The following is a 24,027-nucleotide window of genomic DNA, read 5'->3' on the forward strand; positions in this document are numbered from 1 at the left end:
CACTTTGTAACAGAAAGTTCTTTACAATACCCTAGTGATTTAGGTAAATATTATAATACCCAATTTTACAGTTGTGGGAAATAAAACAAAGGCTGAACCAAAGCCCAATGAAGTAAACAGAAAGACTCCCAGGCCATTCAATGAGGCAATGGTAGAACTGGGATTAGAAACTGGAGTCCAGATGACCAATTTGAATTGTGCTGAACTCTGCAGTTTCATTTCAAATGATCTTGCAAGCATTTTCTATTGTATTGTTTCTCATGCCTCAAGTTTCATTTTGACTTTTGGACTCAAAGGAACTCAAAACGACCCTTGGTCAAAACCAGCCAAGTTTTTCTGAATTTCACACTGAAACTATTAATTCTGTATGACAACTTTAATGCAAAATAAAAAAATCAGCCTGGGCTCACTCAAAAGGCTTGTAAACTTTTGCAAAAAAGCTTTCAGTAAATCCAATTTAAAATCTGAATTTAAAATCTGAAATCTACTATAAACATGTCACACAATCAACGAGGCCCTGATCCAACCAGTAGACAGCACTGCTTCAATCCCTTTAATTAATTACTTTCATCCTAATTAGGACATATTTACATTATCCTACTAAAGCCAGCCTGTTGAGTTGCACTCTTGCAAACACTCATCTGCACAACTTTACTTACATACAGACTCCAATTACTTGGGACTCACAGCAGTAAATTTACAGAGGTTCTTAAGTGTTTGCAGAATCAGGGATGGTAAAATGCAAGTCATTTGGACAGTGCTATACAAAGGTATGTAACAAGGACAAGGTGTTTGTTTAAAAGTAATCTGTCCAGTTGAAAATAATAAGAAGAAATCAGGAACTGGGCTGAATGTTATCAGCGCTGGATCCTGCAGCCTATACTAGGTCTAAATTTCCACTGAGGTAAAATGGGTGTGGACTCCAAGATCTGAATATGGACTCCAATATCTGTCCCTAAATATTTAGCTGTAAAAAGTAATGAAAATTAAGCTATAATCTCCATATGAATTAGATAACCTTTGAGATCATATTAGTTGTTCCTTTTTAAAGACAATATTTTGTTAAGGATGATCTCTAAAAAGGATTATTACACATTACTTTAATCAACACAACACTGTTATGTTAGTCATTCAGGATAGTATTTGTTTAAATTATGGTTATGAAAAAAATTAAACAATTAGGAAAATAAATTCAAATATAATTATGATTTAAAATCTGAAATTAACAGTAATTTGACAATGTGCTGTATGGTTTAATTACTCTCTAAGCCCTTGTGCGTACCATGCTGACACTAATGTGTCCTCAGTACTCAATTACAAACTAATGTAGGCTATTAGCTTAGAATTTTCATTTATTAAAATTTCTTTCTGGGTTAAGTCATTTGAGATGAATAATCTCATTTTCAAGACTGACTCAGGGGACACACTCAAAGTTACAGTCATACATTATACAACCACAATACATCATCAGATAAGACAAATGTGTGGACAATTAAGAAAATAAATTAGCCTTAAAGATAGTTACATTGTGAGAGGATTTCATATCTTGTTGCAGATTATTCCAGCTAGGTGGTCTAACAAAGTAAAGACATTTTTACTGCAGTTCCTTTTGGATGAAAACTAGCCCATGGTAGTGCTTAGAATCTGATATCTCCTGCTTTCATGATAATTGATCCCAGAGAGTGGCAGATCACAAGAGGTATATTTTTCTCCATGTCTCTTCAAAACCTCTAGCAATGCTAATATGAATTAGGTACTAAAAGAAATAAATGAACCTAGCCATTAAAATCTTCAAGTGATGTTTTTACAAATAGAAAAATATAGTGGACACACTTAATAAATTAATTCCAATTTTAGAACTATTACCATTTCCAACAATATTTCCATATTTACAAGGGGGAATACCTCTGGAACTGGTAATACAACCCAAACAGGAATGAACTATTTAAGTGCACTCATTGTAAGGCTAAGCTTCTTATATTAAAGCATTATTCATTCCACTCTGAAAAACTAGAATGTAAAATGACATGCTCTTACTATTCAAAGATCTGTTTCTTTTGTATAGTCAGAGTAATATCTGTGACAATCAACTTTAGTGCCTTTACTGACAGCACATGTACTTCCTACTGCCCTGGTTGAGCAAACTAAGCTAAGGCGGAGTTCTGATTTGTATTCCATCTTGTGCATCTCGGCATTATTTTTTTTATATGAAGTTCCAGTCAGTTAGACGTATGAAAACCCGCTGAAGGCAATGTTTTTGCACGGGTGAAACTCAGTGTATGACTTGAAAACAAAAGGTTTTCCAGGTATAACTAGGCCTAATTTGGCCTACAGGATCTTTATTATTGGTGATGATGTATGAGCTGGAAAGATCCAGTTTGACTCTAAAAGCCCAGCTTGAATTTGCCGAGATGACAAAGAGAAAAGTTTCACTTGTGAACTGAGCATGGGAAAAGCTCTTCTGAGCACTTTTGAAAAAAGACAAGTTTCACTTGTGAACTGAGCATATTTGATATGGAAATCAATGATAGACAATAAACATGGAACCATGCAATGCCACTCTTATTTTCCACAGAAGATCTTGTCCAGTAAAACACATAAGCATGTGAGTAGTTCACCTTGATTACCAGAACTACACACGCCATTTAAATTAAGTGCCTTCTTGTGGGGTTTGCTGGATCAGGGCCTTAAAGAAGAAGAGTGACAAATACACATTCTATGACTGAATCTTCCTCTGGGTTTCCCAGTATGTTTGGGTCTATTAAGCACGTAAGTTGTACAATACCAAGCACACAGCCGGTGCTTAACAAATAGTAAATAATAAATGATAGGAGTAGATTGCATTCATTCAAGGAACTGAAAGTGCTTAACAGACATTGACTAAAGGAACTCCATTTTGCAGGCAGGTAAGTTTAAACAAAGGCACAATCCTGCACCACTCAAGTCCATGGGACTTCTGTTGTTGGCTCAATTGAGAACAGGATCAAGTCTGAAGTGGCTTGCCCAGTGGAAGTGACAGCAAGCCAATGCCCTTTGCTCTAATCACTAGCCAATTTAATGGCAACTGTTTTGCCTCAATGTAGAACTTTTGAGCAGCCTCAAACCTTTACAGTTAGGGCCAGATTTGATTGGCTCTAGATGGGAGAATTGGAGTGGAGAAGGGAAATAGGAAGCTCTATTCTCCACCTGAGGCAACTTACAGAGGAGGCAGCCAAAACTGGGGAGCAAAGTGTTGGGGGAGCACATCAAAGTCAAGGCCAGCCAGTGCTGGTCAGAAGTGCTCCAAGCCCCAGAGATGGCTTGTCTCTGTAGGATCGTGGCTAAGGCTCCATCATTTCCCTCCAAGCATACTGGCTGTCATAGGCAAGGCTGCACCATGGGCAGTGTAAGCTACACTTTTATTTACAGATGTAGCATGTGTCTTTACTTAGTGTGTTCTCTCCCAGTATCAGGTGTCATATGGCTTAAATGTATGCGATGCCTCCATCCACCGTGCTCAAATGCTGAAGGTGGTGCTCCCCACTTCCTCTGCTTCGCTGATTCACAAAAGTGAAGATTTAGGTCTTTGTAGCCAAATGAGCATATGCTGCATTGACACAAGAGGAGGTAATGCTACTGACCAATTACAAAGGACACTGCACTCTAATTTTGGTTTGTTTTATTTTTCTCAAAGGGCGGCGATGTATGATGATGCAACAGGCATTAGGGAGAGTGGGTGAGGCTGATATTATAAAAGACCAGTAGGAGGAGCTTGCAAGGCAGAAGGATTAAGGAATTAAGTTGAATTAGAGGACGTAGGTAGCAGAACATAACTAGGCAGAGCCAGCTATGAGAGATCTCAGTGCAGATGAGCAATTGCTCAATACCGCCTTCAGGGTTCTCTCTCAGAATGACCTCACCCCACATGAAGTGGTGGGGGGAGTTGTTTGGCTTTTTGGAAAACATGCGTTCCTGTATAAGAGCTAGACAGCCAGGGACAGACTTTCTGCTGCAGCTCCAGACCAGGTCAGCATGGGGACACTGACCCATCCCCCCGCAGGTGACCAGAAGAGATGGAGGACTATATAGATCCATGCTGCTGCAGGAAAAGCCTTCTTTTACTGACTGGGCAGAGCAGCACCCAACCAGGGAATTGGTGAAATATTGGGTTTTGTCAGGATTGTGTAGGCATTCCGCTAGTCACTCCTTTCACGCAGGGCTGGGAAGGAATTTTTCCCTCACCACCAGATTGACTAAGGTGAAGTGGGTTTTTTCTACCTTTCCCAGAGTGAGTTCGGGAGGGGGAGGGGACATAGCTGGGGCAAACATGAAACTGGAGTTAGCCCATGATGTCGCTATTCAATATGCAAACATAGGGCAGATATCCAGTGCAGGTACTCCATAGGGAAGGGATAGAGGGATCAGAAAAAATTGGATTGGTAAAGGATTTAAAGGAGGTATTCTTTAAAGGAACGGAAACAGTGATGGGAGCCAGTCCTTCTCCTTTATAATCCCTCCTTAACCCTCATTTGAGAGGGGATGGATGGTGAGTGAATTGGCTGGGGACCAGGATGGGTAAGAGCTGACAGAAGTCCCTGGATATATATTGAAGGATTTTGGAATTACCTGCACTATACATTTCTGTGCTGGGTACTCCCACACATTTCAGAATAAAGTTGCGTCCTAATTAAACCAAAACCAGGGTCTCCTGTCCTTCTTCCAGCATAGCTGGACAAAGAAAGGATTGGAGCAACTCAAGAGAGACCCCATCTGCTCTTGGATCTGTCAGGAGTTTGTCAGTGGGACTGAATATAGCTGATGAATCTTAATGAATATCACAGGCACCTGATATACATTCATCACCGGGTAGACATAATTAAACATCCATTCTCCATTCTCCAATGAGGCCTAAAACCATACTTGTGGTGTCAAGCAGACCTGAGGACTCCAGCTGCTGCCAGAGCTGTTCTGCCACATCTTTCTCAGCAATTTTCCCTAACAGAGGAAGATTTACACTAGGGTGAGTGATAACTGGGGAGATCATTGATGTCATAGGATGGTTTCTTGAGCTAAAATCTAACAGTTTGCCATCCTATCTCTTATATATTTTACAGGGATACTGCACGTTCCATTTATAAGCACCCTTTTTATGAACAAGTGTTATATATTATTTTAGTAATTTAAAAAAGCACAAAAAGCTGCTCTCTTAAATATACAGTGAAAAGTCCTTTGTAGAGAAGCAGGTGCACCAGATCTTAGTTAGGCTATATCTACACTGCTGGTGGCACCGCCAGCAGTGCAGGATCAATTTTGTGGATTCAAATGAGCGGCAGTGAAGACTCGTGCAGTCAAACCCGGAAGTCAACTATGTAAATCCACCCCGGCAAGAAGTGTAGCACTGCGTCAACAGGAGGACTTTTCTCGTTGGCACAGCACAGTGGAAACGCTGCGGTAAGTAGATGTTAGGAAGATGACTGGAGATATGCAAGTTACTCTATGTAGCTTGTGTATCTCCTGTCTACTGCTGCCCAAATCCTCAGCCAGTGTAGACCAGGCCTCTGTTACTAATGGGATAAGCTTTCACATGGACAATACCTAGACTTTAAAATTCAATGGAATCTATTCACATGAAGGGAAATTATAAAGCAACACTAAAAAAAGGAATATGAAGACGAATTGGTAGTGTCTTTTTAAATAGTCTGTGAGCCCTCTAGTGGGCCTCCCTGTCTTCTACTACAGAAGCCACCAGAACCTAACATTAATTCTGTCTTTACTTTCTTTACTTTACTTTCAGAATGGGAAGAAAACTTATGGATACAGTTGGGTTTCAAATAACCATGTTTACTAATTATAGCAAAAATAGAATGCTCAGCGTGCACGCACACTTGCTTTGTTAGTTTCTAGTGCCTTCTGCAAAAAAAAAAGCCCCACTAGAGGGCTCCCAAAGTATTCGAAGGGATATGTCACAGTCTTCAGAATAGATCTGTCTGAAAGGTCATTATACCCATATTCTGGTGCTGAAACTGACTGTGGAAGTTGGTAAATATTAGACACAAGACAAAGATTTGTCTTCTTTTAAATTCTGTCTGTGGCATTGTGATTGGCTAAAAAAATATGTGAACCAGAAACAGTGAAGGAATGTAGAAGGGAACCGATTGGCATTTTGGCTGATGCTGGAAAACAATCCATGAAGGAAATTTGTAAGCTGTTGCTTACATTTTGCTTAGTATTTGATGTAGATTTCTAGTTGGTCACAGCAATCTGCAAACCAATCTTACAAATTCTCTCTTGGACATAAATAAAAACTCAGAGAAGTTCAGTGCTCTTGCCTATATGTAATATAAGCAAATCAATAAAGAAAAAAAGTCATAAAACACTGGCAAAGTGGAAGTTATCATCTTGAAGCAGTTTTCATATTTGTATATCTCCCTGTGAAAATAATTTGAATGAATTGAATAGAATACTTACATGAAGGGCTATTTGGGGTATTTCGATCAATAAACTCATTGAAATTTAAAAGAAATTCAGTGTTGTTGTCTGATATTTTTACATCATTACAGTATTCTCTGAAAAACAACAAAACATCAATCTTGTTAGATTTATTTCAAACGTGACTGGGGCTGATAAGAAATGGATCACATTTCCTACAGGCCAGGCAGACTTTTGCAGGCCCTCAGGTCAGTGCTAGTGTATTATAACAGACAATGGAACAGGATTCTGCAAAATTCCATTGACCCTCTTTGCAGAATTCAAGAGGAAGAGGCCAGTTTCCTAGCCCTCTTCTAAAGTGTTTAAAGTGACACAGCCAAGGGAGCAACCTAAATTATTGGTTAAGTAGAGGCCATCTCAAGCCAAAATATACTGGAAATCTTATTGTTATAGTTTAAAGTAATCTCTTAAAATTGACTGGAGATTGTACACTGCTAAAACTGCATAAAAGACTAACTGCTCCCCCACACACATGAAATTCACATGGGTAAAATGTTTTTATTTTCACAAATTTGGTATGACCACATACCTCGTGTGATTCTCTGAAGCAGAGCCATAAGTAAGTATGCTAAAAATCACTGTGCAGTTTAAAGGGAAACATTAGCTAGCAAGTGGAATTAAATGCATTTATTTTCAAATTAAAATATGCACTAGATTTTCCATAATAGAGTAAATGATAAAGAGAAGATAGGTGTTGAACAATCATCAGTAGTTCAGAGGAGTAGATAATTTTCAAAATGCAATTTATATGCTATGCAAAGGGAGAAGTTGGTTCAAATATTCCTTTTAAAAGAAGCCACCTTCTTGCCATTCACTTAATACATCATGGATCAAAAAGAAACCAAGCAGAATTTAACCCTCAGGCCTGCACTCAGCACTTCAGTGGGGCCCTGTGCCTGGTTCTGCCCATGTATACCAGTTGCAGGATCAAGGACTTCAGTAGCAATTGTTAACAGCTACAATCCATTATCAATGCCTCCACCCTTCCAAGAAAATTAAATGCTCCTGATCAGCTTTAGAGGTGAGAACCAACCAACCAAAAAACCACAACAATTTGCTTTACATGTGATCTCTGCATCAGAATACGTCTTTAGTTGTCTAGAAAAGCTTGAGCTTTTGAGCTAGAATGAATTTGAATCATTCTAGACTGATCATGTATATATGATTTCTCCATTATTTATCACCACTTGCTTTATATGTAGCATGTATACTAATATGTTTCAGTTGCACAAACGCAATAGACTAGGAAAGAACAATCCCTTGGAAAAACCCAGGAAACTAATGCCCTTATTGGATTAGATTCATCCCTGTTGTAACTCCACTGAAGTCAGAGTTACAGCCTAATACTAATAACTGTTATTGTACTCTTATGGAAATATTCTTTATCCTTAAATCTCAAAAGACTTTACAAAAGAGATATGTATTGTTATACCTATTTTGTAGGTGGGGAACCTGAAGCATAGAGACGTTAAACTGACTAGTCAAATATCATCTGGAGGCTGGACGCAGGAATAAAATTCAGAACTGCTGACTCCCAATGCCATATCCCCTAGACCACACTATCTTTCAATAAATAAATAAATTAGGCTTAGTGTGAGACTGCTTTTTTTCCCTTCAATCCTTCCAAATATCATAAGTCTGCAGAGTATGGAGTGCTACATGATAAACTACAAGATGAAGTAACCTGAGAAGGTGTTATCCATATTCTTTCAATAAAAATGCTATCTGAACTTGGAAAACTGAGTTTAGCCATTGCTCTTATACTTAAAATTTTTCCCAGCACATTTCTTGTGCAAAATTAAGTTTTATTGGGCAAGTCCATGCTTCATAAATGTCACTAACCTGATCAAGACTTCTTATTTACTGCTGTGTATAATGCTTAGAACTGGGAAATTGACCAACCTTGGTGCTATATAGGTATAGCCGGCTTCATCAAAGTGATCAAACTTTAGAGTTTCTGAATCTACAAAGATGAAGGTTGAATATCAGATAAGTAAACAGGATTTTGTCACCACAGTTGTCATGATTTTCCTTTTTTTTTTGTAAAAATTACTTGGATAACTTCTGCATGCATCTGTGAATTTTAAAAATTTTGATCTCTAAAGAACATATACCATCATCAGTTCTTCACATTGCAGGAAGAAATGATCTGATTATTATACAGCAATACATTAAGCAATAACAGACCAATTGAAGTAAGTTAAGTCTGAGACATTGTTTCGTTAGCACGACAATATGATAATTCAAAGTATATGTGACATTTCCATTAGCATTACACTATGATAATTCAAAATACTCGAGAATTGAGAACATCAAGAAAAACATTTAGCTCTAATATTTTCATCAATAAAGTTATAAAGCATCACTTTTACAGTAAGTCCCTTTCAATGTTATTGAAAAGAGTGGTCTTTAAAATAGTAATGATATATCTGAGCATCAGAATGAACCAACAGGTGATAGGATCAGACAAACAGGGATTAGAGATTAGCCACAAATTGAAATATGTATGAAAACACAAAAGCATTTTATAGATTGTTTCCCCCTTTCTGTTGCTATGATACCCAATGATCATGGAAGAGGTCCAGAAATGAAGAATACAAAGGTGAATGTCCAGTAGGAATGGAAATATAAGTGGAAAATATCAACTGCAGTAAACAGAAGGAAATTGAGCAACAAGAATATACTTGCCCTCTTTGACTGTGAAAATCCATCAGAAAGAGAAAGCAGGGAAACAGAAAAAAACAGGGTAAAGCAAAAGGGGTCACAAACCAATATTTTATTCAACCACCCCTTGAATAAAAATATTGTGCATAGATCATAGGTTCAATTTATGTACAGCTGTAGTCTGGAAAAAAGCCAAACATCTTGTAAGACTGGAATGTATGTCCTTGTCAATTATTTCTGAAGTACCTTCTACATACTATGGGTATTTCAAGGGTCTCTTTTGATGGGTATATTGATGCAGATCTGACATCAATAGATTTAGTCTATAAACAGAACCATTTTTTCCCCACTCATTAAAACTTTAATTCCTAGTCCCTATTTGATAAATTTAAGAAATAAATCATACAAAATGACTGGTTGTTAAAAGCTTATCATGTTGTATCTTCTACCCACATGTGATGATAGACAACATGGTTATCAATGAAACATCTTGTAACCAAGTTTTCTCTGGGCTAACAGGAACTATTACTGACAGGGGACTTGTAACAAGGGTGGAAAATGTTTTGTTCTTGTAACTAAGTTTTTACATATATATATATTTCTAAATGCAAATGGAATTCATTCAGGTTTGGATTAATAGTTGGATGAAGTTAAAAGGATATGATGGCTTATGCTTCATTTACTGACTCAATTATGGTCAAACAAAATAAACAAAAGTTTATAGCCGGAAATACATCATAAGTATTATTTCCAGTTAGTTTTCTAGAATCTGGAAGTGGCTTAAAATGAGTGTCATCCAAATAAGATACTATAAACATCCACTAAAACTATTTACAAGTGCAACATAAAAGCTTAACTGTAAGCCAAAACTAAATAGCCCCTAATATTACTTTATTTATAAGAGCAGCATGAGAAATTGCTATATACAGCACAGTAACTACTGCAAACTATGAAAAGAAGCTTTGCTCTGTAGCCTATATGTTCATATTTAGCAGGTGGAATATTTAAATGTCAGATAGAAGAAGACCCTTAAAAAGACACCAACAGAGGATACACAAAGCAATGATTCTATAGGTACATAGCAAAGGGGAAGGTGCTGTCAGTGACATTGGGGTACCTGCACATATTCTAGCTGTGTAGAATATTTTTTGTACCTTGGATGTTTACAGTGGGTTAGAATCATTGCTGCAGATTTTGGGTACATTATGAGAACATTAGGGAACTCCACATGCTTTATGAACAAGTGTCAGAAGTAGGTTAGAACCCAGAGAACCTTCAAAGTACTTACATCTGGCCTGAATTATTGGTTCTTCTATTTTGGCTTTAATATAGTAAAAGCTGTAGGATGGCAATACCAAGGCCAAACTGCAATAGAAATAACAAAGGCATAAACAAAAAAACAAAGACACATTTAGCTCAGTGGGGAACTCCTATAAATTTTACAGCAGTTTCCTCAAGTCGGCTTTGATGTGTCTTTGAAAACAATTAGCAAATTAGGGATGAAAATTACTGTGAGATGAGATGACTTGATTATTATATACAGTCTCACACAGCCACAGTACTAACTTTAGGCACCTAAAAGGGGTTGAAATTAACTACATCTAAAAGGGGCCTGAAGTAAAGTGAGAGGCATTCCAGGGTCTGCACCCATCATAAAATTCATGGGCCACTCACAATTTTTATGGATCTGGCCACTGAAAGTTAGGCATTAAGAACAGCTGAAAAATCACAAATAATTCAGAACTGCTATGAAAACAGTATGATAATGACGGAGTTCCCTTTTAGTAATAAGACAGCTACTGCTATTTAATGCAAAAACTTGTAGTACTTGAACTTGCATTAACTCTGAGAGTCAGAATATCTTCTTAAAGTAATGCAGTAACTTCTGGACAAAATAATTATTTGAACTGGACTACATAAGAGTGCCTTAACATGTACAATATATTTTATAATGCATCTCCTTTGATTTCAATATCCATTGTTGTTTACAAATGATTCTGCCTTTTTGATTTTGCCATTAAAAATCAATACATGCATCTGAGAGTACAACTTTTTAAAAAGGATGTTAAAGGCAATGGGTATAAATCCCCATCAGAGATGTTTCTTCATCCCACATCCTTAATGTTTGCACTCAATTTTCATTAACATAAAAGTGCATTTTACCACTGACTTCTAATGGCTGGCTGCAGAAATTAACATTAAAACAAGTTGCACAATTGGGCCATAAGCAAGATGACCTTTAATAATGCATTTGCCATTTAAACAGCACAGAAGTGAGATTGCTGATTATTTAGTGATAGCCTTCTACCAATTCCTCTTGAGGGAAATCAGGAGAGGTTTACCTGCCATTAACAGTTATTGCTAACAGAAACTACTAATTAAAATCTATAATTTCATGTTTAATGGGACTTCTGCAATGTGACCCCAGGAGATTAACTGCTGTCTCTCAGCCTATTAAAAGCAACTATGAAAGGAATTTGGAAAGAACTGAGAACTCATATAAATCAAAGACGCATCTGTACTGCTTACCAGATAGCAAGACAGGATGGAAAATGCCCTGCTTTCCTTCATAAAATAAAAATGGGGGTAACAACAGAACAACATGGTTCTGAATTGAATAGATCAAGCCAGCTCTTAGCTTTAATTCACAATAACTAGGTTTAAGGGATTGATATGTTGGGTTTTTTTTGTTTTGTTTTGTAAAATATTTGGGTCAGAGACTGTCATTCACTATGTATTTGCATAGTGCCTAGTATCTCAACTTTGTTGATATCTCGAGTCATTACAGTAATGCAAAGATTATTTTGGATAAAACTCCCAACATTACATATTTTTGTTAAAATAAAATAAATCTTTCAATGTTGTTTCCAGTTTCGCACTATGGACACAAAACAGTTCACTGACAGTGATTCTGCTTTGTGACAATTTGTCCAGTTCTGCAAGGTCCTGAGTGCCCTAACTTGGACACTCAGAACTTCATATAATTTGGGCCCAATGTTGGTAATGTTAAAAGCTACTCAGCTTTGAAACTAAAGTATGCTAACTTTCTTTGACCAAATAGAGTGCAATACTTTAGGAAGAGGATGTTAAGATGCCACATCACTTCCAGTGTCACAACGATGTGTAACTCTAGTGTCTGAAATCATGCAGATCACAGCAATTGTGAGTGAGTGATGTATGCCTTTTCCAGAGTGTTATCTTTCTCGTCACATGATTTTATATACTTAATAATATAATTAATTAATATTTATATACGGCATCACTAGTGCAACTGCACATTACAGTGATAATACCACAGTTTCTGTCCCCAAGATCTGATCATGTAGGTTAGATATGACATGACATGACAAATTGAGTATAAGATTAAGAAGATTGTGATATTGCTTGTTCTGGAAGGGCATTACATGTTAGCTCTTCCTTTTTATTATTTCTTTTTTTAAAATTTTATTTGCAAAGGCCAGTGTCGGAATGGAAATTATAGTTGGAGAGACAGCAAGAAAAGGTGGGATTAGATGAGGATCTGAGGGAGAGGGCCACATCAAAGACACAATTACAAGTCAAACACTACAAAAATTGTAAGAGTACTGCAAAATGTATGAGATACCTTAAAAGATACAATCCACTAACAATTTATATTATGGACCACACAATCTTCTTACTATGTATAGTGAAACTTTGCTACAAGGCAAGTTGCTTGGAAAGCTCCATGAATGATTGAGGGCTTGATCCTGTATGTTTCCTTAGGCAAAATACTCATAGCAGGCAATGGGAGGGATTTTTTTGTTTTTGTTTAAGTCCTGCAGGATTGGGCCTTAGCCCATTAGGTGGTGAGCAGACGATAATCCTCAAGGAAGATGCGCTGCACCAATGTATCTCTCTCCATTTTTTTTTTTTTTTTTGATAGAAAGAGTCAGTTCCTAGGCTTTTTAGTGTTAATGTCATAAGAATAAAATTATTCATCAAAATAAACAAACATTTTCCATTAAAATATAGAAACAAGCAAAGACATTTAAATACCTGTAATCTGTGCCATTCACAGCAGTCCATGTATATGTTCTATTTCCTTTGTCAATATATCTCTGGAAAGCAATATTGATAAACAAGTATATCACTACCTCTGGAGGCTCAGTAAATACCAGGTTTTGGTTTATTACTGAGGAGGAAGGAACGTAAAATTCAGTAACAAACAATCTGTTGGAATTCTTCTGGTCCTTTCATTAAAATGTGACCTAGTTTGCAATTAGATTTCTTCAACAATTTCCAGATTTAGAACAGATGTCACAGAGTCATCTGCGTCCTTTAAATCTGATAAACAATTTTAGAAGTGCAGAGTCAAGTATATCCAGCCATAAATTTGGCCTGTCCATTTACCCTTTGTGCCTGTTTGTCAGATTAATCCTTTTTCTTGTTTATTGTTTATTTTAACATAGGAATGGCCCCGTGATCTTGTATCTAAACAAAAAATCAGTGACAGCAGCCAAGCACTTATAAACAACCCTACAATAACAAACCACTATGGCTATACGAACTTACATATACTAATGTTTGAATGTATCTATCTCTGGAACATTATTTATCTCTCTACATACACTCTATGGCTCTGGTCCTACAAACACTTACAGATTTGCTTAACTTTATGTACATGAGTGATCCCGTTAAAGTGAACAGGACAACTCATTTGTGTAAAATTAAGTGTGAGCATGAGTGTTTTTGTGAAGTATGAGATTAAGGTTAGCTTTTCAATTCACTTGCTTCTGGAATGAAAGATGACACGACAGACAAGTTTAAAAGGTCCCCTGGCTTCCCATAGAAGATTTAATCATCATTAATGCACCCCACTAAAGCAGTTTTACTCATTTCTCCACATTAAAAATTATAAGTGTATGCCAGCTGTAGCATATTACCGCTTTATAGTCAGAGACAAAGATTTATGGGGATGTCTGCAATAAAATCTATGCAGCTGCCACATCACAACATTACTAATACTGTTCAAATGTGCCACAGGAGATGTCTAAGTTATTTCTGTCCCTGTGCAAAAATAAAAACACAAAAATTAACAAGATTATGAAAAAAAAGGTGTTTTCAGTCTTCTTCTGACTTTTATAACTTGAATAAATCTCTCTTCTCTTTTTACCTCTCAGCACAGCAGGGCAGGTGTAAAGAATTTAAGAGCCTTTTTGCCACAAAGAAGATGCTTGTAATAATGTGCAATGCTTTGAGATATTTTGGATTTAAGACTAATAGATGGGTGAACTTATTCAGCACAGATCTTACCCATGTTTATTAACCCAGTACTATTCAATGTCACACTCCCAATCCACTCAAAAAATAAAAAAAAGCATATGCATCTTGTCTTTCTATTGCATCTGTGACCTCATGAAAGATTAAGGACACAAGGAATTTTCCTATGCCAAGATGCGCATTGGTATATTCTCACCTTAACCCCATGGGACTGAGAGGATAGGTAATGGAAAACATTCACTACTGGTCTCTAGTTGTAACCTCGCCAAGATTAGTAGTACTTCTAAGTCACTGTCATCTAAGGGCTGTTTAATGAACTACGTGAAATGAATTGGCTGTTTCAGTCTACTTTCTAGTGGACAGATGTCCATATCATGAATGTCACTATTATATACATTTGGCACCATATGGGCATCTTTGTTCAGGGTATTAGCAAATTGCTAATACCAAGGATTAATTGGGCACGCAGACTGAACAGTTATTTCTCTTCCCCCTCCCCCCCCCCCCCAAAAAAAAAAAAAAAAAAAAAAGGTAAGCCTTATAGGCCAGAATAGTGTAGGAGAGATTGCACTGTGGCTATGCAGACTTCATATGTTTTGAAAATAAATAGAGGACTTCCATTTCCAGGGCTACAAATCCAACAAACAGAACAAGCTTTACTTTACACTTATATATTTTAAAAGTGTGAGATTGTTACTGGAAAGGAGAAAATAATGCAACTTATATCTTGATGATGCTACAGTCTTTACTGGGACAAACTTCTTCAAGAATGAGATAACAGAAACATACACATTTGGGGCAGGAAAGGACCTTGTGAGGTTCTTCCCACCTGAATACATCTAATTTATCTAACACTTCTTTAACTTGTTCTTTCCCTATTTTTTCTTGCATTCCTTCCTCCTTGTTGAAAATATTATTTGTCTTAAGTATCTGTTCACAATTCATCTTTTAAGTAAAGACTGAGCTAAACAGGCATTAAAGACTTCACCCTTCTTGATGTCCTTCATTATTAGCTCCCCTTCCCCACTAAGTAAAAGACCTACACTTTTCTTCATCTTTCACTTGCTCCTTAAATATTTAAAGAACGTCTTCTTATTGTCTTTTATGTCCCTTGCTAGGTGTAATTAATATTGTATCTGAGCGTTTCTGGGTATGTCTACACTGGGATAAGAGACCCGTGGCACAGCCGTGGCTGACACCAGAGTCCCCACATGGGGGGGGGGAAGGGTACACTTTACTGGGGCCCGGAGGCCCTGGGGGGCCCAGCCCAGGCTGCAACCCCCATTACTATGAGGAAAAAATTTTCATGGCTGATAAGATTGTATGTATGGGATGAGGGATTGTGGTATGTGTGTGGGAGGGGGCCTGTGTTACAAGTTTGTACTGGGCCCGAAAAAATTATGCTTGGGTCCTGGCTGGCACAGGTCAGTGGACTTGGGCTATGGGGCTAAAAATTGCTGTGTAAACATTCAGGCTTGGGCAGCAGCCCGGGCTCTGGGACCCTCCCCCCTTGCTGGGTCCTAGAGCTCAGGCTCCAGCCTGAATCCAAACATCTACGCAGCAATTTTACAGCGCCATAGCCTGAGTCACCTGACTCAAGCCAGTCATGGGTGTTTAATTGTTGTGTAGATATACCCTCTGATTTTGTCCCCACATGCTTGTGCTATTCTTTTGTACCAATCCTTAGCAATTTGTCCATGTTTCCACTTTTTGTAAGATTCCTTTTTGATTTTAAACTCATTAAAGAGTTCCTGACAGATCAGATCAGCACAATAACAGAGTTCTGCACTCTGCCAGGACTCTCAAATGTTGTGTGATAGACAATGGGTACCTCAGACATTAATGGAGCAGGGAGGGGAATGTATTATTATAGTTGCCATGGATATGTGTGCAGGTAAAAAAGAACTTTGAAATATAGGACACATATGCTTAACGTTAAAGAAAATCCTGGACTGTGCTTAATATTGGAGATATTGTTGAAGATTAATTCATCATGGATAAACATGACCTTTTTATCATGCCAAACTGATAGGTGGAGTAAGTGCTGGCCCTACAAGGGAGACTGATTTAAATGCAGGTCCTTGGGTTTTCCAGGATTTCAAAATTTACAGAAGGAAAACAAATGTATCATGCTCATTTGCATCGTTTTCTGTCTTTCCCTCATTTTATCAAATTATCACAGAATCATAGGACCAGAAGGGACCTTGAGAAGTCTGATAGTCCAGTCCTCTGTGTTCAAAGCAGGATTATTTATTATCTAGAGTCAGACCATCCCTGACAGGTGCCTGTCCAACCTCCAATGGTTTCCACAATTTTCCTTAGGTAGTTTATTCCTGACAGTTAGGAAGTCTTTCATAATGTTGAGCCTAAACCTCCCTTGCTGCAATTTAAGCCCATTGCTTCTTGTCCCATCCTCAAAGGTTAATTAGAACAATTTTTCTCCCTCCTCTTGTAACAACCTCTTATGTACTTGAAAACTGTTATGTCCGTGTCCCCCCCCCCACACACACACACACACACCTCCCCCCTCCTCTCAGTCTTCTCTTCTCCAAACTAAACAAACCCAATTTTTTCAACCTTTCCTCATAGGTCATGTTTTCTAGACCTTTTTTGCTACGCTCCTTTGGACTTTCTCCAGTTTGTCCACATCTTTCCTGAAACATGGCACCCAGAACTGGACACAATACTTCAGTTGTGGCCGTATCAGCATGCAGTAGAGCGGAAGAATTACTTCTCGTGTCTTGCTTACACCACTCCTGCAAATACATCCCAGAGTGATGTTTGCTTTTTTTGCAATAGTGTTACACTGTTGACTCATATTTAGCTTGTGAAGCCCTATAACTCCTAGATCCTTTTCCAGAGTACTCCTTCCTAGGCAGTCATTTCCCATTTTGTATGTAAGTGTAGGCACCCTGTACTTCTGGGGCCTTGGAACTTAATTGGGAGTTTTACAGTTAGGAAGATCCTGGGAAACAACAACTCCCATGATGCCTTGGGGAAAAAGGAGAGAGACTCTTCCTCTTCCAGGGTGTGAGAAAAAAGCATGTGGGGGACTCCATTTTGCTGCTGGGGTGGAGCGGAGCCGAGGCTGGAAGCTGCTGGCTACTGCCTGCTGCTGGCATCTTGAAGCTGCTGCTGCCGGAGTCCCAAAGCTGCTGCTGAGAGTCTGCTGAAGTTTTGATCGAGCAGGGAGCTTTGGAGGTTGGTGGCATTGCCCAAGCCAGGGCAGGGACTGAGCCTGGAGCTGCCTGAGGTGGGCCTGCAGTGAAGGTGGTGTGAGTGCCCCCCCTCTGTTGTTTGGGGCAGGGCTTGTAAAGGAAGGGGCACAGCAGAGAGACTTTGATTGGGCCTGAGAAGAGGCAGAGAGAAAGTCCCTTCAAGCAGGGCCAGGACTGCAGACATTTGGTTGGGCCAGCTCCAAATCTCCAGCTTGATACCTGGGCTGAACTGGTACACTGAACCAAGAGTGCTGTCTCCTTCAGATCTTCAAGCGCACCCACGCAAGCAAGGGGTTAGGGCTCTGAACTCTAGGGGAGTGCACACTCTGGAGGTGGGGTAAATAGTGGCAGTGTCGATGCCAGTTAGACAAGTTTCATTTATTACTGTATACTATTTTTATTAATTGATTTATTCAACTGGCCCTGTGGATTTAAAATAACAGTGATAACTTCAGTCTGTTATGCCATTTTTCTTTAATTTGTTAAGTAAAGGTGTGTTAACTCTAATTTAAGTATATTGGATGTTTAGTTTGCATAACTGCAGTTGTTGGGTTAGACCTGTGTTTCAGATTATTATAATTATTAGACTAGGTTTAGTCCTGGAAGCTCCCAAGGCCCGCTATTGAGCGTGTGCAGGGGCCAGCCAGGTGGAGGCACCGCCAATTTTAAATTCCTTTAGAAGTAAAGGGACTGCAGCAGAGGGATAGCTAGAGGATTCCCACCTATCCTACATCATCACTGGGATACTCAGGATCTCCTTTGCTGTTAGCAACCTTAGGCGTCCTTGCACACCGTTGAGTGTTGCCTGCTCCCAAGTAACCCAGAAAGAGAAGGGGTTACATATGCAATTGATTGTTCTCTCCTAAGTGGAGTACTTTGCATTTGTCCTTATTGAATTTCATCCTGTTACTTCAGACCATTTCTCCAGTTTGTCCAGATCATTTTGAATCGTAAACCTATCCTCCAAAGCACTTGCAACCCCTCCCAGCTTGGTATTATCGGCAAACTTTATAAGTGTTCTCTCTGTGCCATTATGTAAATCATTCATGAAGATATTGAACAGAACTGGAACCAGCACCGATCCCTGCGGGACCCCACTCAATATGCCCTTCCAGCTTGACTGTGAACCACTGATAACTACTCTGTGGGAATGGTTTCTAAACACTTATGCACCCATCTTATAGTAGTTCCATCTAGATATTTCCCAAGTTTGTTTATGAGAAGGTAATTGTCATGAAAAAGCTTTGCATCTGGTGATATTGCACTATTATTGCAGATTTTCTTTTGTTAAAAAATAAAATAATCTAAATGCTATGAGGGTAAGAATGCTATGGTTATCATCAGCATATTTTTATAGTGCCATATAATTACATAGTTTACAGGCAAATGAAATAAATGGGGCCTGACTCTGATCTCACACCAGTTTAACTCAATTGTCTTCTGTGGGGTTACGCCTGCATTACACCAGTGTAAGAATAGACTCAGGCCCAAAGTCTATTGCCATTTAAGTACAGACACAAGGTAAGAGTTGGAGACAGTAAAACATGTAGGCTGCTGGCAGGGGAAGGGCAACAAGAATTACAGCATATGAGCACATGGTTTCTGCTGTCAGTGATGCATACATATGAACAATTCTGTTTACTCTTTTATGTTTATATTTATAAATAGAAAATATTATTGATGTACTTTTTTGTTTGTTTGTTTATTTCCTGTGCAACCTTTACATCTCCCTTGATCTCTGGGACCACAATAGGTCAATTCAATCCTTTTCAGGCTGTTCCTACTATTTATGGTTGTCTGCAATAGCCCAAAGGGTTGTGGTGGCAAGGTAAGAATCAACAGCCTATTCTGCACTCCTCCCCCTGATATACACCCGGTACTGGGGCCTGAAGGAATGTGGCACAGACATATGGCAGCCCTACTGCATCTATGGATTCCCCTATTACTAGGGTCTGAAAGCTCATTCAGGTTTAAGGTAGCTTTGTGTTATTGAAAAAGCTTGTCAGGGTTGAGGAGCTAGCATTCTAGCTAGCATTCATGGAAAAGAAGATTAAAAAACCAAGACAGGTTGTTTAGAAATCCATTTTATCCCATAAGCACACCAACATCCAAAGTAATGTCTAATCTGTCCTATGGCTGTAACTGTTTGAAGGATTCATTTGCTTATTGTAAAGAATCCTCATCTGTGAACTGTAAATTGTGCAATCATTTCCTCCTACCACTTTCTTCATATCCAATCAGAATATAATGCCTTACCAAGCAACATATTCCTACATAATGTAAGACTTTTGCAAAGGGATTCATGTAAAATAGTATGACGACTCTCCGTTAAATCCTTGATGAACAGAAACACTTATATGATTATGAAGCACCAAAGAAACAGAAAAACCCTTGTTCTTAAGAAATGTGTACATTCCCTTAGTACAAGCCAGGAAAGTTGGCAACTCTAGGGGGGAAAAAAAGGGAAAATATGTGTACCGGAAAAATCTTTGAGGCTCTTAAAGAACACTGAAAAAGTAGAATGTTAGTTTTTAAATATAAAAGAGAGTACAAAATAGAGTTTCTTGTCATCATTTTGCATTGCTGTGTTCTGTTCTGAAAGTAGGACAGCCTGTGTTCCAGTCTTACCTCGTCTTGAGACTTGACCAATGTTTTAAATGTCTTTTCCCCACTTTCTCCATCTATCATTTTTTTCCGAATCTATATATAAAAAGGTGAAGAAAAAAAAATGAAAACAAAAAACCAAAACAAACAAAAAAAAGAAACAAAGAAAAAGAAAAAGAAAGAGGGCAGGAGGGAGACAAAAGAAAAATCAAAAGCTAGGAGTTATATACAACATGTTTTCCAAGATCCAATGCATCTTACAAGCTATAATATCATATTAGCACATTTGAAAATAATAGCCCATACAAGCCTATTTTTCTTATCCTAATAAGCAAAGCCCAGCCCTGTAATTCATACTCATGTGAGCAGTGCCATTGACACTAGTGAGACTCCTTATGACAGTAAGGACTACTAGTGTGAGTAATGGCTGCATGACTGGGCTCAGTGAGCATGGGTATTAATTCCTGCATTCTTTGCAGACCCAGAACTCCCAGTGAAGTTAGTACCATTTACTAAAATCAATGGGAATTTTGGATGCAGAAGGAATGCAGGTTGCCGAATAGCTGCAGTTATTCTCATCATAGCTATCTGAATGTGAGCTGTATTGTGTTTTAATGGTGCATACACACTTTCTTTTGTTCCAGTCTATGTAAGTTAACACTCCCCAAATTTTGCTTTGAATTTTGAGTTCAATGCAATACTTAATTGAAACCACCAACTTTCATCTGGCATTATACTGAAACCTGAATTACACACACACAGACACACACACACACACACAATCCTGTAACACTTTAAAGACTAACAAATTTCTATAGGCATAAGATTTCGTTGTGATACAATAATTTGGGCCAAGTTGGTGCAAAAAAAGGTATCAATCTTTAACAAACCTTGGTTGAGATTTGAGTTTATAATGAGATTAGAAACTAGGCAAGTTTTACAGAGTGGTTGGTTTTCTTTGGTTAGTTTTTGTTTTGGGGGATTTGGGTTTCTTGTGAACATTTTGCATATTTCTCTTTGCTTTAAACTTAGTTGTTGTGTCACAATAATAATTTTGTGTTAGTAAAATGGAGGGAAAGAATTTTTGTTTAAATATTTTCCACAGTTCATTAGCATCTTTTAGATATGTAATAAACAGAGCCCACATGTTATAGTGGGTCATGCACTGTTCTCACTGATTGACCCTATAAACATTTCTTGTTGGTCTTACACTAGGCACTCTTTAAGTAGTGTGCTGTTTTGAATGATTCTACTATTCATGATGGAACTTCCCATTATATGGAGAGAATAATGGGGAATCTTAATCTTAAAACTCTATAATCTTTCAGAATGACAGGGTTTGGTTTCTTTTAAATGTGCAAACTATAGGAGAGGAAAATACATAGATTCAAAATAAATTTCAGAACCTGTTCATTAAACCTTCATTTTTCTTCTGATAAATCAGAGCAATTAAAATCTGAAGTTCTCTGTCATTTAGCAGAACGAGAGTTTAAGCAAACTGGAGAAATCGGTAGTAATTACTGTATTTCAGCTATTACACAGAATATAAACCTCAAAGCAGGTGCTACATAACCAGTCCATCTTACCTCCACTTTAATATCATTTTCTAGCTCAGCATCCAGAAAATCCAGTGTAACAGGCTCCTGAGATTTAGGATTCTGAAGCAGAAGACATTAAACAATCAAAGAATAAACATCTCTTACTTTATGTTATGACTCGGTTACTGGAAATCATTCAAACCCTCCTTCAGATTAAAAAAAAAAAGAGACTGTTTAAACAGGACTACTTACCATTCTATCTTTTAATCAGATCTAGCATAATGAATTGTTAGCAGTGTGTTTTTCACTTAAAATGGGTTTTAAAAAAAGAGAGGTAATTGGATTGGAGTGATAATTGGATTAATGCTAAAAGTTAGTGCCTGCCTATGGTCTGACACATACAGTGTAGTGTCTGAAGGCTGCTTCCTCTGCTACTCTGGTATGTCACAAATTGTAAGCGTGATAGCAGAAATCTTAGGTGACCTGTCAGACAAGGAGTCGCTAAGTTTGCTACCACCAAAAAGAGAGGGGAGACAGGTAGTAAGAAAGTTTTCTGGGTAACTGGTAATATGCAACACCTACTCCACAATAATGACTGACTACAGCTGACTGCAGAACTGTGGCAATGGCATGAATCTGTTGTGGTTGGAGATTAAAGGGACAGCAAGTACAAGAGAAAGGAATGACAAAAGGCTAAGGTCAATGAAAAGAGCCTGCTATGGAAATGTGTTCATGAAACACATCGTTGCCTCTTAAACAAAAAAAAGTCTGATAACATTTGTAACAAATGATGCTCTGATTCAGCAAGGTAGTTAGCACATATCTAACTTTAATCACATTATTAGACTCACTGGTTTCAATGTTCTTCAGTATCTTGTTGAACCAGGATCTAAACCAGCAAGAACTAAAATGGAAACTGTTTTCACCTGCAGAAACAAGTCTTCCATATTTCATATTCTGGTTGCTACTTAAATAACAGTGCATAAGCGTCCTTGGAACAGAAGGTCACCGTGTTGCCCTGAAACCCCTTTGCTTCAATAGCACTTAGCGAATTTTCCACTGCATTTTTTTTTATACACAGTTGATACAATGAAGGGAATAGCGAAAAGAAGTTGTGTGCGCAGAGTGGGTTCTGACAGAAAATCAGTCACACTGCTGCCAATGTGCTTCACAGATCACATATGGGACTTGAATGAGGCTCAAGATGTTCTTTTTGCTGGAGTATCTAAGTGCCTCATAATCTTTAATACATTTATCCTCAAAACACCACTGTGAGGTCGGGAAGTACTGTTATCCCCATTCCTCAGATGGAAACTGAGGCACAGAAAGGCCAAATAACTTGCCCTAAGACAGCATTAAAACCATGTCTTCCAGGTCCCAGGCTACTACCCTAGCCACTAGCCCATCCTTGATGCATGTGTGTGAAGTTAAGCATGGGTGTATATTTTTGCTCGATTAAGGGTCTATGTAGGACTGTTAATGTACCGAGTGGTACAGAGTGGGGGAATTTGACTGAACGAATCCCAGACCCCTAATATCTATAATTTTATGACCATCTGTTACTAACTATTCCTAATCCTGGAGTAAAAGCTCCCAACAAAATCCTGGTTACCTAATAGTTATGTAAGGCACACATGTAGTTTAGGCTTTTTAAGAAAAGGGGCATATTTTAAAAATTCTGTAAACATGATACTATGGACTGATTTAGAATAGAAGAGGAACTAGATCCCCAATGTATTTTGTTTTTATTTGGTGGAAAAGAATTTGCTTTGTGTAAATGGGACATTACATACAAAAAGGAGATTCAAGGCCCAGTTTTCACTGATCAGTGCATAAGCATTCCTTGTGGTGATGTAATTAGCTAATTACAATTGATTATTGCTTGGTATATACTCCAATTTACTATGCAGTTAAATCTAAGAGACAGAGGCATCTTCTTCAAGATGCCACAGGATCCACTGTGCTAATTTATTTTAATGATAACTAAAATGTCTTCTTTCAAAGTGATGGTCTTCTCCTTTTTTATCCTAACAAACAAAAGTTCTCAAGATTTAGCCCTCACATTTTGCCAGCAGCTATTTTATAGTAGCTAAACAAAAATTAAACTGTCTGCCAAATTTACATAGCCATTATATATGAACATTTTACTAAAGAGTGCAGGTGTGAATCTCCTCTTACTGATGCCAGTTCCTCTCCATTGATTTCAATGTAGGTGGTCCCAATTGGTCTGAGTGGAGAATCATGCGCTGTATGTCTTGTTAGGAAATGTATTCATCTAAATGATTTTGGAGTAT

The 24,027-nt window shown here is 38.0% G+C and overlaps 1 protein-coding gene across 8 annotated transcripts in view; it reads right to left on the reverse strand.

Annotated features, from left to right (window-relative positions):
• Positions 1–24,027, reverse strand: part of CACNA2D1 (calcium voltage-gated channel auxiliary subunit alpha2delta 1) — a 623,614-nt gene that overhangs the window by 37,086 nt on the left and 562,501 nt on the right. For 7 of the 8 annotated variants that reach the window (XM_067564557.1, XM_067564550.1, XM_067564549.1 and 4 more), the window contains 6 exons: positions 21,782–21,853; positions 20,220–20,291; positions 13,150–13,211; positions 10,421–10,497; positions 8,371–8,431; positions 6,448–6,545 (listed from right to left, as the gene is read on the reverse strand). In XM_067564557.1, the coding sequence (XP_067420658.1) occupies positions 6,448–6,545; positions 8,371–8,431; positions 10,421–10,497; positions 13,150–13,211; positions 20,220–20,291; positions 21,782–21,853 (442 nt within the window). Of the gene's footprint in view, positions 1–6,447; positions 6,546–8,370; positions 8,432–10,420; positions 10,498–13,149; positions 13,212–20,219; positions 20,292–21,781; positions 21,854–24,027 lie in introns of those variants that run through there. The other variant, XM_067564553.1, reaches the window with a different exon arrangement.

Source organism: Emydura macquarii, unplaced genomic scaffold, assembly GCF_026122565.2.
Source record: "Emydura macquarii macquarii isolate MOO-44397 ecotype Brisbane River unplaced genomic scaffold, CSIRO-AGI_Emac_v2 contig_2636, whole genome shotgun sequence".
Classification (NCBI taxonomy): Eukaryota; Metazoa; Chordata; order Testudines; family Chelidae; genus Emydura; species Emydura macquarii.